This window comes from Poromitra crassiceps, assembly GCF_964638095.1.
Source record: "Poromitra crassiceps genome assembly, chromosome: 5".
In the NCBI taxonomy this organism is placed as follows: Eukaryota; Metazoa; Chordata; class Actinopteri; order Beryciformes; family Melamphaidae; genus Poromitra; species Poromitra crassiceps.
The window spans coordinates 64,839,225-64,855,741 of NC_139642.1; the positions used below are offsets into that span (position 1 = coordinate 64,839,225).

General features: G+C 43.7%; 2 protein-coding genes across 3 annotated transcripts in view; one reads left to right on the plus strand and one right to left on the minus strand.

Annotated features, from left to right (window-relative positions):
• Positions 1–7,603, plus strand: part of LOC310777328 (alpha-2-macroglobulin) — a 74,887-nt gene extending 67,284 nt beyond the window's left edge. For both annotated transcript variants that reach the window (XM_083637660.1, XM_083637659.1), the window contains exons 31-36: positions 425–543; positions 1,888–1,978; positions 2,443–2,511; positions 4,741–4,846; positions 4,982–5,023; positions 7,464–7,603. In XM_083637660.1, the coding sequence (XP_083493786.1) occupies positions 425–543; positions 1,888–1,978; positions 2,443–2,511; positions 4,741–4,846; positions 4,982–5,023; positions 7,464–7,486 (450 nt within the window). In that variant the 3' untranslated portion in view covers positions 7,487–7,603. The remainder of the gene's footprint in view (positions 1–424; positions 544–1,887; positions 1,979–2,442; positions 2,512–4,740; positions 4,847–4,981; positions 5,024–7,463) is intronic.
• A 4,668-nt stretch (positions 7,604–12,271) lies between these two features.
• Positions 12,272–16,517, minus strand: part of phldb1b (pleckstrin homology-like domain, family B, member 1b) — a gene marked incomplete at its 5' end in the record, with an annotated part of 197,850 nt that continues 193,604 nt past the window's right edge. The window contains one exon of the mRNA XM_083637663.1: positions 12,272–12,715. Coding sequence (XP_083493789.1) covers positions 12,575–12,715 — 141 coding nt within the window. The 3' untranslated portion in view covers positions 12,272–12,574. The remainder of the gene's footprint in view (positions 12,716–16,517) is intronic.

A 16,517-nucleotide genomic window follows, 5' to 3' on the forward strand; every position in this document is an offset into this window, starting at 1 on the left:
GAAGGTCCCAGGAGAGGGGAGTGACATGAGAGAATTTGGGTTGGTTGTTGGTTTGGGTTGGTAATGTTATCTTCTTGTGTTTTTCCCCCTCCTAACTTGTGTTTTTATTTTTTTCATTGATGCTTATATTTATTTGAATTGTCTATTTATCTTTGTGAATATATGTTACTATTCTTCTAAGAGAAACAAGTCTATATGCAGCTGTGTGGGGGGGAGGGGCAAAGAGAAACAAGTCTATATGCAGCTGTGTGGGGGGGAGGGGCAAAGAGAAACAAGTCTATATCCAGCTGTGTCGGGGGAGGGGCAAAGCTATGTGGGGGGGGGGGAGAAAGATAATTCTATTGCTACATACCAGTCCCACATATTAATGCAATGTGGTCTCCAACATGCGCCATGCTCTGGACGATGACCCGTCTCTCCTCAGATCTCCATGCGCTACAACGTGCCCCCTCCCCCCGACTTCTCTGCCTTCCACATCTCTGCTAACGTCATGGCCAAGTGCAACACCAGCCGGCCTCAGCTCATCCTGTTTGTGGATGTCAGGTAAATATGATATAAATATATATATATATATGATATAAATATATATATGATACAAAGTGGGTTGATTATCGGTAAAGCCATCCTTTAATGTGGACGCGTTGGGACAGCTCTAGAGCTGCAGCTTGTGCCGTCTCGTGGGGACAGCTCTAGAGCTGCAGCTTGTGCCGTCTCGTGGGGACAGCTCTAGAGCTGCAGCTTGTGCCGTCTCGTGGGGACAGCTCTAGAGCTGCAGCTTGTGCCGTCTCGTTGGGACAGCTCTAGAGCTGCAGCTTGTGCCGTCTCGTGGGGACAGCTCTAGAGCTGCAGCTTGTGCCGTCTCGTTGGGACAGCTCTAGAGCTGCAGCTTGTGCCGTCTCGTGGGGACAGCTCTAGAGCTGCAGCTTGTGCCGTCTCGTGGGGACAGCTCTAGAGCTGCAGCTTGTGCCGTCTCGTTGGGACAGCTCTAGAGCTGCAGCTTGTGCCGTCTCGTGGGGACAGCTCTAGAGCTGCAGCTTGTGCCGTCTCGTTGGGACAGCTCTAGAGCTGCAGCTTGTGCCGTCTCGTGGGGACAGCTCTAGAGCTGCAGCTTGTGCCGTCTCGTTGGGACAGCTCTAGAGCTGCAGCTTGTGCCGTCTCGTGGGGACAGCTCTAGAGCTGCAGCTTGTGCCGTCTCGTGGGGACAGCTCTAGAGCTGCAGCTTGTGCCGTCTCGTTGGGACAGCTCTAGAGCTGCAGCTTGTGCCGTCTCGTGGGGACAGCTCTAGAGCTGCAGCTTGTGCCGTCTCGTGGGGACAGCTCTAGAGCTGCAGCTTGTGCCGTCTCGTGGGGACAGCTCTAGAGCTGCAGCTTGTGCCGTCTCGTGGGGACAGCTCTAGAGCTGCAGCTTGTGCCGTCTCGTGGGGACAGCTCTAGAGCTGCAGCTTGTGCCGTCTCAGCTCTAGAGCTGCAGCTTGTGCCGTCTCAGCTCTAGAGCTGCAGCTTGTGCCGTCTCAGCTCTAGAGCTGCAGCTTGTGCCGTCTCAGCTCTAGAGCTGCAGCTTGTGCCGTCTCGCGCCAACAACACAAAAACCAAGATGTCAGCGTCCAAAACACCGAACTCGAGGCTTCAAAGCGCGAGTCCACAAACCAATGGGTGACGTCACAGTGGCTCCGCCCATATTTTTATACGGTCGATGTTTTTGATTTGATGTGTTTTCCTATTTGCCGTTGTGATTTGCACTTCAGGGCCACCGTACAACTCTCGTATTGTGTTGTTGTTGTGCTCCAGGTACCAGGGGAGGCTCTCCTCAGTAGTATTGTGTTGTTGTTGTGCTCCAGGTACCAGGGGAGGCTCTCCTCAGTAGTATTGTGTTGTTGTTGTGCTCCAGGTACCAGGGGAGGCGGGAGGAAACTAACATGGTCATCATCAACATCAAACTCCTGTCTGGATACATTCTGGATAAGAGCTTCCTCAAGCATGTAAGTGTGTGTGTGTGTGTGTGTGTGTGTGTGTGTGTGTGTGTGTGTGTGTGTGTGTGTGTGTGTGTGTGTGTGTGTGTGTGTGTGTGTGTGTGTGTGTGTCCCTGAGACTGAGCCAGCCGATAGGTTAACTGTGCCTGGCTGAGCCACGTGTAACGTATAGGGCAAGCCGACTTAATATAAGTCCAGGGTGCAATAAAGATAATTGCCACGTAATGTATACTTACTCTCCGTATTTTGCTTACTTTAGACGTATTCTACTTATTTTTGCTTCTATCGCATTTACTACTGTTTATTCTATGCTATGTTGTGTTCTTATTCTGCTTATTTTGCTTATTATCGCATTTACTACTGTTTATTTTATGCTATGTGTGTTCTGTGAGCGAGCTACTGTAACTTGTCCCAATTTCCCCCCGGGGATCATTAAAGTCTTTCTGATTCTGATTCTGATTCTTCCTCCATAGTTGAAGAGTGACCCTTCAGTCAAGCGTGTGGACGTGGAGGAAGGACACATCAACATCTACTTAGATGGGGTAGGAAACTGACAGAACCTGTGTTCGTGTGTGTGTGTGTGTGTGTGTGTGTGTGTGTGTGTGTGTGAAATGTGGCAGTAAATAAAAAAGCTTCAAGCCAACACATTTTTTGTTAGACGGGTCAACATAATGGTTGACCCACCAGATACTAAACCAGATACTATGGCTAGCCAGCTAACAAGCTGAAATCAGTCAGATGAGGAAATAAACTAGCCTGGTAACCAGCCCCAATGAATCGTTCATTAGGGTCTGGACTCAAGCCCTCTCCGTCACTGATTCGGTGACTTTTATTTCAGCCCCAACTGATTGGTTGCTGTCTGTGTCAATCATCAAACTCTTTGACCAATCACAGTAGCAATGCAGGACAGCGTTGATGCTTCTGAGCCAAAGAACTTAAATTGATAAGAACTGAAGGCTAATAGGTTGTTCCACTGCAACATCAAGGCGGGATCGAGCGCTGTACACCGACAACCACGGTAACGTAACTTTAGCTGCAAGCCACACGCAGAAAGAGCGTGACTCAAACTGGTTAACAAGCGAAACCTTTGGTCACTTACAGTGGCGTTTTGAGCCCGGTGAAGTGGTTACAGCAGCAGTAGTGGGCTTAGCTAACGTAGCTAACAGCTAGATAGCGATTTAACACACAGGTGTGTTGTTTCAGTGCTCTGTAATGCGTAGATTAGTCCCGCCGCCTACATCGACCAGCCAATCAGGTGTCCCGGACAGTATCTGTCCTGAATAACCAGTGGATGGGCATGTGTCCAGACCAGTGTAGGAATTTAGCCAGGGGCAAAGGCAAAAATGCTCCCAAGAAATCTCAGAAGGCCCCTAAAAAACCATGATCCAGGGGCAAAAATTGCCCCCAATATTTTGATAATTTTATTTTCATTCAATTCACTTACGTAATTTCCATCTCTAACACACACTCAGCACCTGCAGGCTGGTTTGCCAGAAGACAACGATGAAGAACACATTCACACAAACATCGCTGTTCACACTACGCTTGAGCAACTCTAGCACTAATTTAAAAAAAATTGAAGTCCCCCCAGAATTTTGTAAATGCCCCCAGTTTTTAGACAGTGGGGGCAAAATTTGCCCCCAAAATATTTTCTTAATTTCCTACACTGGTCTGGTAATTTTGATCAATGCACCCATCGGGTGCAATAAATTAATTTCTGTTGGTAATTAGTTTGGGCTATTTATTGATTTTTTAATCAAGTGCTGTTATCTTTGACACAAAGTACTTGATTTAGTACTAGGCCTATTCACTTTATGTTCATATGGGTGGGCCAAATTCTTCCGGGTTGTGTTAACACTTCCGGCGGTCATGGCGCGAAATACAAAAGAAATGTCAAGAAGAGAGTTGTTTTTGTAGCGGACAGTGCAGGGGGTAAAACAAAGAACGTAGCCTACTACTTTGAGCTCGGTACACAGCAAGCAAGCGAGTATCCACTGTTAGCCAGGTCAGATAACGTTATCGTCGACAATGACGAGCACTTTCTTGTAAAACATACCTGGACTCCAACAAAGAAAGCAGATGGTTTTTTCTACTCCGAGCGCAGCTCGAGCCACTTACGTCTATAAGACCCGCAGACGTTAACGTAATTCTCTGGAATGCGAGAATTAACGAGCCAGTTACATGGCGTTGCATTCTTAGACATTGCCGTTTGCTTTTATTTGGTATGTTACATACAATTGGCTAAATTATTAGTTAATTCAGAGTTAGATTATATTGGAGCAGCCGGCCTTTTTCTTTTTCTTAGCCGGAAGTCGTGACACGACCACACAACCGGGTCAAATGGGCGTGGCTACATAATGTGAATAGATACAGGTGATTCTGGATACCAGCCTAGAAAGAAACTGTTCCCAGTCAAAAAATAAATGAGGCAGATGTGTTTAATTGGGTTTGAGACAGACATGTTGTACAGTTAGAAACAGTGCTCTCAGTGGCTGCTGCCCAACAGCTGAGGACCTCCAATATGGCCGCCATATGTTGTGTACATATGTCTTTCATGTCTTTTATCTTCTTTGTATTTGTATTTTTGCATCCATGTTGGCACTGTTGCACATTACAACACATTTCTGTGAAAGCAGACAATAAAACGAACTTGAACTTGAACTTGAGAAGGGCTGTTACGTATTTGACCTTCTGTAGAGTAAATGGAGAACCTGTAGAGTGAATAGAACCTAACCTGAGATCCATGTGTGGCCTGTTGTGTTTGGTTGTAGCTGAGAAAGGACAAGACCAACACATTCAGTGTGACAATAGAGGAGGACATACCGGTCAGGAACCTCAAACCAGCTGTGGTCAAGGTGTATGACTACTACCAGACAAGTAAGACCACCTATTTGCAGAACTAGTATACATTATCTCAACCATCATTTTGAACTGAGACGTCAGATGTAACCTTTTGTAGGCTAATTCTAATTAGGATTTGGCTAATATGTTGTTGCTTTGTGATATGTTCAGGTGATGAGGCCGTCACTGACTACACCTCCCCTTGTGCAGAGAGTAAGTGGATAACAAGACATTTCTTAAAGCTACGAGCAAGATTTTCCATTGTTATTAAACAGTCTAAATTTAATATCGATGCATCACATCTTGCCTGTAATAGTAGACGAGACCAACGCAGAGTAGTCTCGCTTGAACCCCGAGTGAATCGGCCAGTGTTAGTCTCTCTGTGGCCAGGGCAGATCAGGAAGTGAAATGAAACGGTTTGCAGCAGCCACTTCGGCCATAACCACAAAATAACTTCCAAAAAACCTGTTAGAATATAACGAGAGATGTTCGCGAGAGTAGCAAGCCCGTTCTGGCGTTCTCCTTGTTTATGGTTTGTTGCTAGGCAGAGCGAAACAGTGGAAGGCAGGCAGCTGCGTTTCACTTCCGGGTTTCACTTCCGGGTTTATCCGGTCCGCCGGTGCGATTTCTATTCGCACATAGGTTACGCAACAACCACGCCCTGTGCCCGCCTACGCAGCAGTCAAGCGCCGGGATTGGCCAGGCGCCCATGCTCACAGTGAGACTGACAAGGTGAAGGCCACAACAGACTCGTCCGCCTCGTATAAAGCTTAATAACAACTGATTCACTTGGACTTGTCTATTCATAGTATTCCCATGATGTCACATGCATTTCCCACCAATATGGCACTTTACACTACACACAGCTCATTGACTGTGTGTAATTAGATTGTAATCACCTGTTAATTGATTACAATCAGACCAAGATGTCTGTGTGGTGATGTCACAGAATACTATCAATAAACCACTGGTCTACTTGTTGCTGTGAGTTTTGTATTGTTGTGCTAACATTCTGGTATGATAAACATGGACCTGGAACCATTCTGCCTATGTTTGAATCTGGTTTTCTATTTTGACACTTATGAGCACTCAGTGCAGACTCAGAGTAGTTAACTGTTTCTTTAATGATTAATACATGTCAGTTCGTGAATATATTGGTTAATCATTAGATAGTTGCTGATTAGTCGGTCAATTCCTGAATAGAGTGGTTAATGATTAGTAAATGTGAAAATAATAATATTAATAATTGAAAACAAAATAATAATAAAAAAAAATATATATACCCCCCCCCCCCCCCACCACCATATCAATTGTGTTAGGGTATGGTCGTGGTTAAGAAAACCCTAATCTTAACCACATCTATTTGACTTGCTGCATGTTCTGTGTGTTTGAGCTGGGCTGTAGTCCAGTGGTGAAAGACCATGCCTTCCAACCCAAAGGTTTGTGGTTTGAATCCCGGTACGGACACTAAAACCTTTTCAAGTCTTTCATTGGGAAAGCCATAACAAAACTGCCTAGAGATCCATTGTAAGTTACCTAGCTGATGGTCTAGGGGTTAAGGCAGTCACCTTAACAACCGCATTGTATGCGGAGAAGTGCAGGTTCGATTCCTGCAGGGGATTTGAAGTCGTCTCCCCACCCCTCCCCATCCCCTCCCTCCTCTGCTATCTCCTGGCTTCCTTCCTTCACCCTGTTCTCTCCTGGGCTCCTTCCTTCACCCTGTTCTCTCCTGGGCTCCTTCCTTCACCCTGTTCTCCCCTCTGCCATCTCCTGGCCCCCCTCCCCCACCCTCCCCTCCTCCCTCTCCTCCCCCCCCCCCCCCCCCCCACCCTCCCCTGCCATCTCCCGGCCTCCTTCCTTCACCGTGTTCTCACTCAACCACTCTCACCATCTCTGCAGGGACTGTGCCCGCTCCCCTCTCTCCTCTGCGGGTCAGTCCCTGCAGAGATGGTAGTAGAGTGGTTGAGTGGGAACAGGGTGAGAGGAAGGAGGCTGGGAGGTACATAGATAGATGGCAGAGGAGGGAATTTTGTTGGAGAGAGAAGGGAGGAGAGGTCAGACAAGGGAGGTCGGGGGGGGGTTGTCCTCTTCTCTCTCCTGCCTTGTCCTCTCTCTTCTCTCTCCTGCCTTGTCCTCTCTCCCACCTCTCGCTCCCCTGCCTTGTCCTCTCTCCTGCCTAGAAGTCCTCTCCCCCTTGTCCTCTCTCTCCTGCCTTGTCCTCTCTCTCCTGCCTTGAAGTCCTCTCTCTCCTGCCTTGTCCTCTCTCTTGCCTTGTCCTCTCTCTTCTCTCTCCTGCCTTGTCCTCTCTCCTGCCTTGTCCTCTCTCTTGCCTTGTCCTCTCTCTTCTCTCCGCTGCCTTGTCCTCTCTCTCCCCTGTCCGCTCTCTCTCTTGCCTTGTCCTCTCTCCTGCCTTGCCTTGTCCGCTCTCGAAATCGCTGTCCGTTCTCAAGAGCTATTCAGTTGGTTCATGAAATCGCTGGGCTGCCTACTATTATAGGTGAGATGTGATGCATCAATATTGTAATTATACTGTTTAATAACAATCGAAAATCTTGCTCGTAGCTGCTTTAAGCTTGAATTCTTACCACTTTTAATCTAGACCATTTAAACGGAACAGGGAATACTGTCTAAATCAATTTATTTCCTTTTACAGGTGACAGCATCAACAAGATTTAAAAATGTAGTAGGAAACCCTGAGCGGACCAGCTCTCATGCCTTCTTTCACTTCCATACTTGGAAGAAGCACCATTTCAGAGAGAAACTCCGACCTATAGATGTATATTTTTTCTTACAATGCCAGATTAGTTTGTTGCTGTTGTCATTTTTGTTTTTACTCCTTTTTAACATTTTAGAGCTGTATTGGCATTGGTAAGTAAATTCCACTTTTTTGTATACAGCAACTGGAACTCTTTCCCCCTACTTAACTGTTGCCTGGTCCATGATGGCAGATGTGACCTTGTACAATGTGAGGGTTAGTAGATGTGACCTTGTACAATGTGAGGGTTAGTAATGTGAAAATAACATTTCAGTGTTGGAAATCCATGCAGTGGGAACCCCCCTATTGAAACTGGAACAGTCCGATTTTTCACCCATGTTGAATTCAAGAACCAAAACCACCTTAAAGATTCTGTAAGTTGTGTTTTTAATAGATTTCCTGTAACAAAATCCATATTTTCCATACGCTGAAAGTCACGCATGAAACATACAGGGTACCGCTAACACAGTCTGAGTGTGCGTGTGCGTGCGTGATTGTGTGTGTGTGTGTGTGTGTGTGAAAGCAGGGTCAACTTTGAAGAAAAAAATAGTCTCGTGGAGTGATAAGTGTGTGTGTGGATGTGTTCTGCTGTACCAATAAACAAAGGTAGATCGATACACCACTACCATACAATTTGAAATGTAACTGACTGACAATAAAATTTCTAAATGACAAAAAAAATCGGTAAAAATTGTACTTTTCCCCCCCCCCCCCTCTCATACAATAGTTTCAGCAACCTTTTTACAGGATATTGTTTCCATTCTTTTCAACATTGATCACGGCAGCACTGTATATACCACCTAGCCTGGGTAAACCCTGCCACCACGTGGCCTCTATGTACTATCAGTCACAGTTATAGTCTTCTGTGACTTCACGTTGAATAGCCTACACCACCTACTACCAACGGACATGATTCAACAGCCTTGCCAGTGCTAATAGTTTGTATTTGCGCACATAAAGTAAAAGGCATATGGGGCGTGATTGTAAAGTGGCACACAACAAAATTGACAGCAACATTTCGCCACATTTATTTTAAATCCAATGTATTTTTTTGTTTTTAAAGTCACCTTTAATATTGTAAAAGAATATTAAATATGTGAATGTTACATCTAAATGTTAAGTGTGCTTGGTGAAACCAAGGGCGTAGGTTTGACACATATTGGGGGGGGGGGGGGGGGGGGGGGGGGGAGCACGATATTTCTAGTTAATAATTGGTCTACATACTGTATTTGATGATGAGAGAATGATAAATTGCAGAATGAAAACACAAAATTATGAAGTAGAAGTGGAGAGAGAAGAAGAGAAGTGTAGCCTATACATAAGTGCTACAGAAGGCATTTCATACAACTATTAACAATTACATATTGTGTTTGAATATCTTGAGTAATTCATTATATTTGTCCAGAATAGCTGGTTCAGATACTGTGGTTAGAGGCCCTGTGATCAGTACATTTATGGTTAGACAAGTGTCAACAGGTATCTTACGAAAAGTGTTGGACGAGACTGAGGTCAAACAACGTATCAGGAGAGACCGAGATGTTTGCACAACCGGACACACACACACACACACACACACACACACACACACTAAGGCAAGGATGGGCAACTTTGATGATCGAGAGGACTACAAAAAAGTTACACAGAAAGTGCAACAACTAATATTCATGTTTGTAATGCATTTTTACTCTGCCTCCTACCATTACCATTACATTTTTCAAATGTGCATATTGCTCACTTTTGTGTAAAGGGGAGACTCGTGGGTACGGATGGTACCCATAGAATCCATTCTAATTCAGATATCTTGAGGATTTGAACATGCCAGTTTTTCCCTTGCCAGAATGTAGCCTTCGCTACAGCAAGTTGATGTGGTACATCACCCAAATATGTAATATTAATCACATTAGTAATGTTGCATGTGCATCCTGGATATAGTTTGTTACAATAGCGTTAGCGCAAATGCTAACGCTAACGTTAAACAGTATGTGGTTGGACAATGGTAACACCAAGCGCCATGTTCTGGGATGTACAGTAAAATAAAAACACAAATTTGGGTGGTTTAACCTAGTTTCTTAGTGGAATATTGAAGCTTTGCCCCAAAACGTCCACCTTGCATGTGTGTGTGTGTGTGTGATAGGGACATGTACTGTATGTCCCTAGCATCCTTACCCAAACCTAGACCCATGGGTACCCAACCTACTGCCCACATTTGCATGTTAAGCTAAATATTAAATATTAAAATTTCACCATGCACACATTTAACATTAATATTTAGATTTAACAATTATTTAGGTTTCAGATTTAACATAGATTTAAAAATTAGATTTTAGATTTATCATTTTTAGAGTCAAGATTTAGGTTTAACATTTAGCATATATATATATATATATATATATATATATGAAGAGTAAATATGACAAAGTAAAAAACAAGTGACTTTAAATCATTCATAGCACTTTTCTAAACATTTGGAGCTCACGTTACATGTGGCTAAAATAAATATTGCTGTTCATTTCAGCGTGCGCCACTACAATCTGCGCCCGATAAAGGCAAGGGGTGGGGGGGATAATATATTAAGGTTTTTTTCCACTAGTCTTTAACTTCTCCTTAGAAGACACTATCTCAGCAGGCATCGATTCACAACCATAAATATCATGACTTTACCGACACATGAAACAAAACAACAGCTCCACATGCTCCAGAACAGCAGCTCTACGCTACTGTAGCAAACGCCCTGTTCACAGCTTCACAATGCCATGATCCATACATTACACAAATGACGGCAGTCTGACCCGGCCGGGTGTTAATGGAACATACCCAACTTCTTCACCCGTCCATGCATGCAGGCCTCGGGTCACAGTGGGGGGGGGGGGGGGGGGGGGTAAAAAAACAAAACAAGAATTGATGGCCAAAGATGATATATTATCATTGTCGTGGCTTTTGCTTTGACATTGGTGTGATGTGCTAAAATAAACAGGGGTCAACTATGAGATCTGGTCAGTGATCCTCATGGCAAACAGCCACTAATATAAACCAACTCTCAAAAAGCACATTTGCTTTAATAGACCCCATCTTTTAATTTGACGATATTTGCATGATCTGTACTCTGAATTAACATGAATATGTCCGCGTAAAAAAGATGGGTAGTCTGTTCTGCAAATGGTCCCTGGTTATTTACATTAAATGTAGAAAAATGGGGAATGTACACATTTCCCAACAGCCCCTGTAAATGTGTCAGCCTGCTGATTTCCCGCTCTGCTGGGAATTCTACGGATTTCCTGGAAAATGTACAGATTTACCAGCCTTGAAATATATACACATTTCCAGGGAAATCTATGCATTTCCCTTTTTCTTTTCTTTTTTACATTTACCGTAACATAATGCACTGAATGTACAAACTATTAGGGCTATCTTTTTTTTTTGTTGCTGCTGCTTTAACACAATCCACATCTCAACTGTCTCAAAGGCTTATAAAGCCTTCCGTCACTCGTCTCCTCCTCTGTGATTGGTGTAGATTTAATAAGGACAATCAATAAGGGATAATGACTTTGACCTGGATTCAGCCCATAAGTGACCCTAATATTTAGTACATCCAGTATCTGACAGACTCATCTCTACATCATCAAACCAAAGTGACAAACTAGTTTCCCCAGTGTAGAGGACGACACCTGATGCAGATCTGTCCACATGTTGTATTACAGCTTGGCAGCAGAAAACAAACTGACACGAGAGGAGGTATCTATAGGATACATCAAGGCACGCTTCTGAATTGCATTAGTCCGTAGGGTCGGTGTCGGATGCAGTGCTGTGAGGCGTGGGCTCTTTCTGGCGCCCTCTAGCTGTCGTGGGCTTTAGGCTGGCAGTGATGACGGCTGCTGAGGAGGGGAGTGGAGCGGTTGGGACGCTGCAGGCAGCAGTACTTGGAAATCTCTTGTGTGTGCGGCGCGCACATAGGTAAAGTATGGGTTTTGTACCTTGAGTTGGCCACGTGATCCTATGACACAGAGACAGTGACACATAGTGCCAAAGTCACACCCTCTTCCGGGTTGGCCCTACACACCAAGGGAGTTTCCGCCATTCATTTTTCCATAGACGTTTTTCGTAGCATGCTTATAAAAATAGTTTTACGTACTTGGCCAAACCAAACTCGGACAGAGTCAAACACACACACAAACACACACAAGGTGTGTGTAGGGCCAACCCGGCAGAGGCCTGCAGCTCTGTGTTCTGAACTTAACAAAAGCACGTTGGTGCATCGGTGTGTGGAGGATGAACTGTCTGTGCTGCTGCGTGTGGAGGATGTGCTGCACTCCATCTAGTAGAAGACTCGGTACCCTAACCCAAAACACATTAGGAGCTTTGCGCTTTGACAGTGGATTTGCCTCAGATAAATAAGGGTGGATTCTCATCTCCACTGCCCCCTGGTGGCTGGCCGATTTCTAACATCTCTCATACATTTATACAACATTTCAAATACGATTCTGTAAAATATATTTTCAAAAATGAATACACCTCTTGATTTGAAGTTTGTTTGTGTCATCACATCGCACGCATCATATCGCATGAAGACCACAAACACATTGGTATTATGTCATTTGGCAATTTCCTCTATGAGTAAAAAAAAGAAAGGGAAAAAAAAGAAAGGGAACTAATAATAATTAAAAAAAAAAGTTAAACAATCAGTAACTGCAAGATCTCCATTTGGCAATATAGAAAGGCTTTGACAGTATACATTTTGGTTTATATACAGAAGTAGTGTGTGTCCTCCAAGGGCTCCCTTTTTCAATCCAAACAGAATCAAGTAGAAAATGTGGTGGCGGTGAGAAGGTCTACACTGGGAACAAAGCAGGTCTGAGGTTCAAAATAGATGATAAAGTAACAAACAAGGCATTTAGTTGACTTCTTTGTGTAGAGTCTGCTGACGGGAACAGTCCCTCCCTGCTGAAACTATCTGGGCGTGGCCTTGTTTGGAGTTTTTGCCACAGCAGCTTCTATAGGGGTGTGTGTGCATTTCAGTTCATGAACTGCGTATATCCCTCGGCACCTGTGACGATGACGTCCATCCAGATCCTCATGGCCTCAGCGGAGGGGGCCACCATGTAGTAGAGGCGGTCGTGGGTCTTCACGCAGAAGGTCAGGCAGGGGTTAGGACTCTGGAAGAACAAAACACCAAAGGTCAGGGAGGAGTTAGGACTCTGGAAGAACAAAACACAGAAGGTCAGGGAGGAGTTAGGACTCTGGAAGAACAAAACACCAAAGGTCAGGGAGGGGTTAGGGTTCTGGAAGATCAGAACACAGAAGATCAGGGAGGGGTTAGGACTCTGGAAGAACAAAACACCAAAGGTCAGGGAGGAGTTAGGACTCTAGAAGAACAAAACACCAAAGATCAGGGAGGAGTTAGGACTCTAGAAGAACAAAACACCAAAGGTCAGGGAGGGGTTAGGGTTCTGGAAGATCAGAACACACAAGATCAGGGAGGAGTTAGGACTCTAGAAGAACAAAACACCAAAGGTCAGGGAGGGGTTAGGACTCTGGAAGAACGAGAACACAAAAGGCCAAATACATATATCTATATATAATGCGGACTCCGTTCTCTGTTTCAATTTTTGTCCCACTGATGATGTAATCAGTGATGTCATAAATCACTTATGTCATCAGTGATGTTACATGAGCAACCGTGCATTGTGACATCACTGATGATGTCATCAGTGATGTCATAAGTCATTGATGATGTCATCAGTGATGTCATAAGACACTGATGATGTCATCAGACTGATGGATGTAAACTTAAAGGTCCCAATTCGTGCAGCTGTAACCTCTTAAAAACGTGTGTCTCTGGTCCATAAAACATGATTCTGGATTAATCTGTCGAAAATATAGCAACCCCGTTTGTTGTGACGGAGTTCTCACTTCCTCATCTCGTCGCTTCCCAAGAATGGCCTGTTTCTATAATATATTCAGAACTAACAGTTCCCATTGGCCGCTGAGGGAGAGCCCGCCCCAGGCTCCCAGCGGCCAATCAGATTAGCGTCTGTGGACCAGCACGCTAGGTTGCGAGTTATCGTTAACTTAACGGTACTACGCTAAAGAGGACATCTCAAAATGCCTAGACTTACCGAATGCACCTCTGCAGTTGCTGGATCACGTACAGTTGGCGTCACTCCAGCTAGAAGTGTTAATTTTGTGGCTATAGACTAAATGGTGCAGGTAGCTTGTGTGAGAGAGACCCGCGCAGTATGCAGGAGGAAGCTAGTGACGTCCCAATTCCCCTCTGGGCAAACGAAGCGTTTGGGGGTGTGGCTTGGAGGAGACTGCAGGGGGACGCTGGATAGGGACAAATCCAACTGTGGCAGTTCTGAGCGTGTGACCACTCATTACAGGGAGGGCTGACAGCAGTATATATGCATTTACAAGTAAAAACAGCTTTTGCACGGAATGGGACCTTTAAGGGGCACACACACACCCTTACTTAAAAGGAAAATAACATTTTGTGAGCAACACACACATGCGCCAATAGAGCAGGCGAGGCCACGCAGCAGCAGAGTTGTGGGCGAGGCCGCGCAGTGGCTGAGCTGCGTATGCGAGCTACAGGGCCAGCTCGGCGAGCTGCAGGGCAGGCGAAGTAGCGAGGCGGTTGCACAAAGCACCTTAAGTTAAGATTTTCCTTAGAGTCTGAGTTAAGGTGTCTATAAAATTAAATCGGCTGCACAAGACACCCTTAAATCTTGTGCTTACGTTTTCCTTCAAATGTTTAACCTTAAGAAGAAGATTTAAGGGTATTGGGACACCTTAAATCGGACTCTAAGGAAAATCTTAACTTAAGGTGCTTTGTGCAACCGGCCCCTGGCCTAATGAATAAGGTGCCTGACTATGTATGAGAAGACTGAGGGTTCAAGTCCCTTTGTGGTAAACTTTCTAGTTCAGCAATTCCAAAAGTTTATTTTAAAGCAGCAGGTATTATAACTGTGATTGGTAGGAGTTGTCAGTTTCTAACCACATGTAACCAGTGGACATTTATTTGAATTAATTAGTATAAAAGTAACTAGAATGACCGCACCGCAGATTTGTTCATTCTGGAATCCAAATCCCCAGAAATTCCATCAAGCCGTTCTTGAGATATCGCTTTTACAAACTTGGGAATGGCATTCTTGAGGTCACAGTGACCTTGACCTTTGACCACGAAAATCTAATCAGTTCATCCTTGAGTCCAAGTCGATGTTTGAGGCAAATTTGATGAAATTCCATCAAGGCATTACTGAGATATCACGTTAACAAGCTTGAAAATGGCGTTCAAGAGGTCACAGTGACCTTGACCTTTGACCACCAAAATCTAATCAGATCATCCTTGAGTCTAAGTCGATGTTTGAGGCAAATTTGATGAAATTCCGTCAAGGCGTTCCTCAGATATCACGTTAACGAACATCGGACAGACGGACGGACGGACAACCCGGATCCATAATGCCTCCGGCCTGGCTATCGCCGGCAGAGGCATAAAAAGTATTTCTACTGGCTGTTTCTGTGTAAAGCTAATTGAAACTCACGTCATATTAATATCATTCAAAGACTATTAAACTTAAAAGATCTCCTCCAAACATGTTAAAGATGTATAAAGACTATACCTTGATTCATAATTTGTGTGATTTGGTTTTTCCACAGAAAGGTGCACATAATGCGTGAAAGCTAGGAGAGCGTGAGATGTGAGAGATAAACAACGTTAAATCATTTGTGTCTGTCGTGCATTAAAACTACAGTAACTAGCCTGTTTTGAAAAGTAAGGAGTAGAAAGTAGTCATATTTGTGTTAAAATGTAGGGAGTAAAATTTAAAAGTTGTCAGAAAAATAAATACTCAGTAAAGTACAAATATGTATGTATGTAATCTACAGTAATAAAATGTATTATGTGCATGATGTATGTATGTTGTGTGTAGTATCCCAATGTAATTATATATATATATATATATATATATATATATATATATATATAATATATATTATATATATATATATATATATATATATATGTATGATGTATGCAAGCTATGTTGTGTGTAGCATCCTAATGTAATCTAGTCAAATGTGTAGTATATATATATATATATATATATATATACACAGTATATATATACAGTATATATATATATATATATATATATATATATATATATATATATATATATATATATATATATATATATATATATATGATGTATGTAAGCTATGTTGTGTGTAGATATATGATGTAGTATATGACTGTGATGATGCTATGTAAAGCCCTTGGAGACATGCTTGTGTGATAAGGGGCTATAAACAGAACTGTACTGAGCTTATGTAAAAACATGCCTTATTTTTATTCATCTAACATTTGTCTTTCAAACCAAACAGTAAGATTCATCCTCGTGAAACAGGCTTGATGCTGCTCTCCAAAGACAAAAGTCAAGCAGTCAATCCAATTCAATTCAGTCAAACATTCAGTCAAGCGTGGAGCATTTGGGCATAATTAAAGTCTCATTTTATCGGCAGCATCGCCGACATCATCATGCTGCTGTTTATGAACCATGCACACTCAGGAGATGCACTCATGAACTTATAGCCGGTTTTCACAGGAATTGTGTTGCTAGAGAACAATTTGAAAGCTAGCTTATTTCCTGTCAGCTATTGTATTAGTAAACACTGGGCTGGGGGCAACTTAGAATGTTGACGATGTCGAGTTAAAAGCGTTTATATTCTCTGAACTGTCACAAGCGTTTGGACACACAGGGTCAGTGAGGTTAGATGTGTTTATATTCTCTGAACTGTCACAAGCGTTTGGACACACAGGGTCAGTGAGGTTAGACAGGCCAACAGAGGAGAAAGCGGATACATTACATACACTGGTCAAATTCAAGTTGAAAAATCCCTTCTGTGATAGCGCCAGGCCAAAGCAAAAGAGTGTAAAAGTATAAGGGGAGAAAAGAA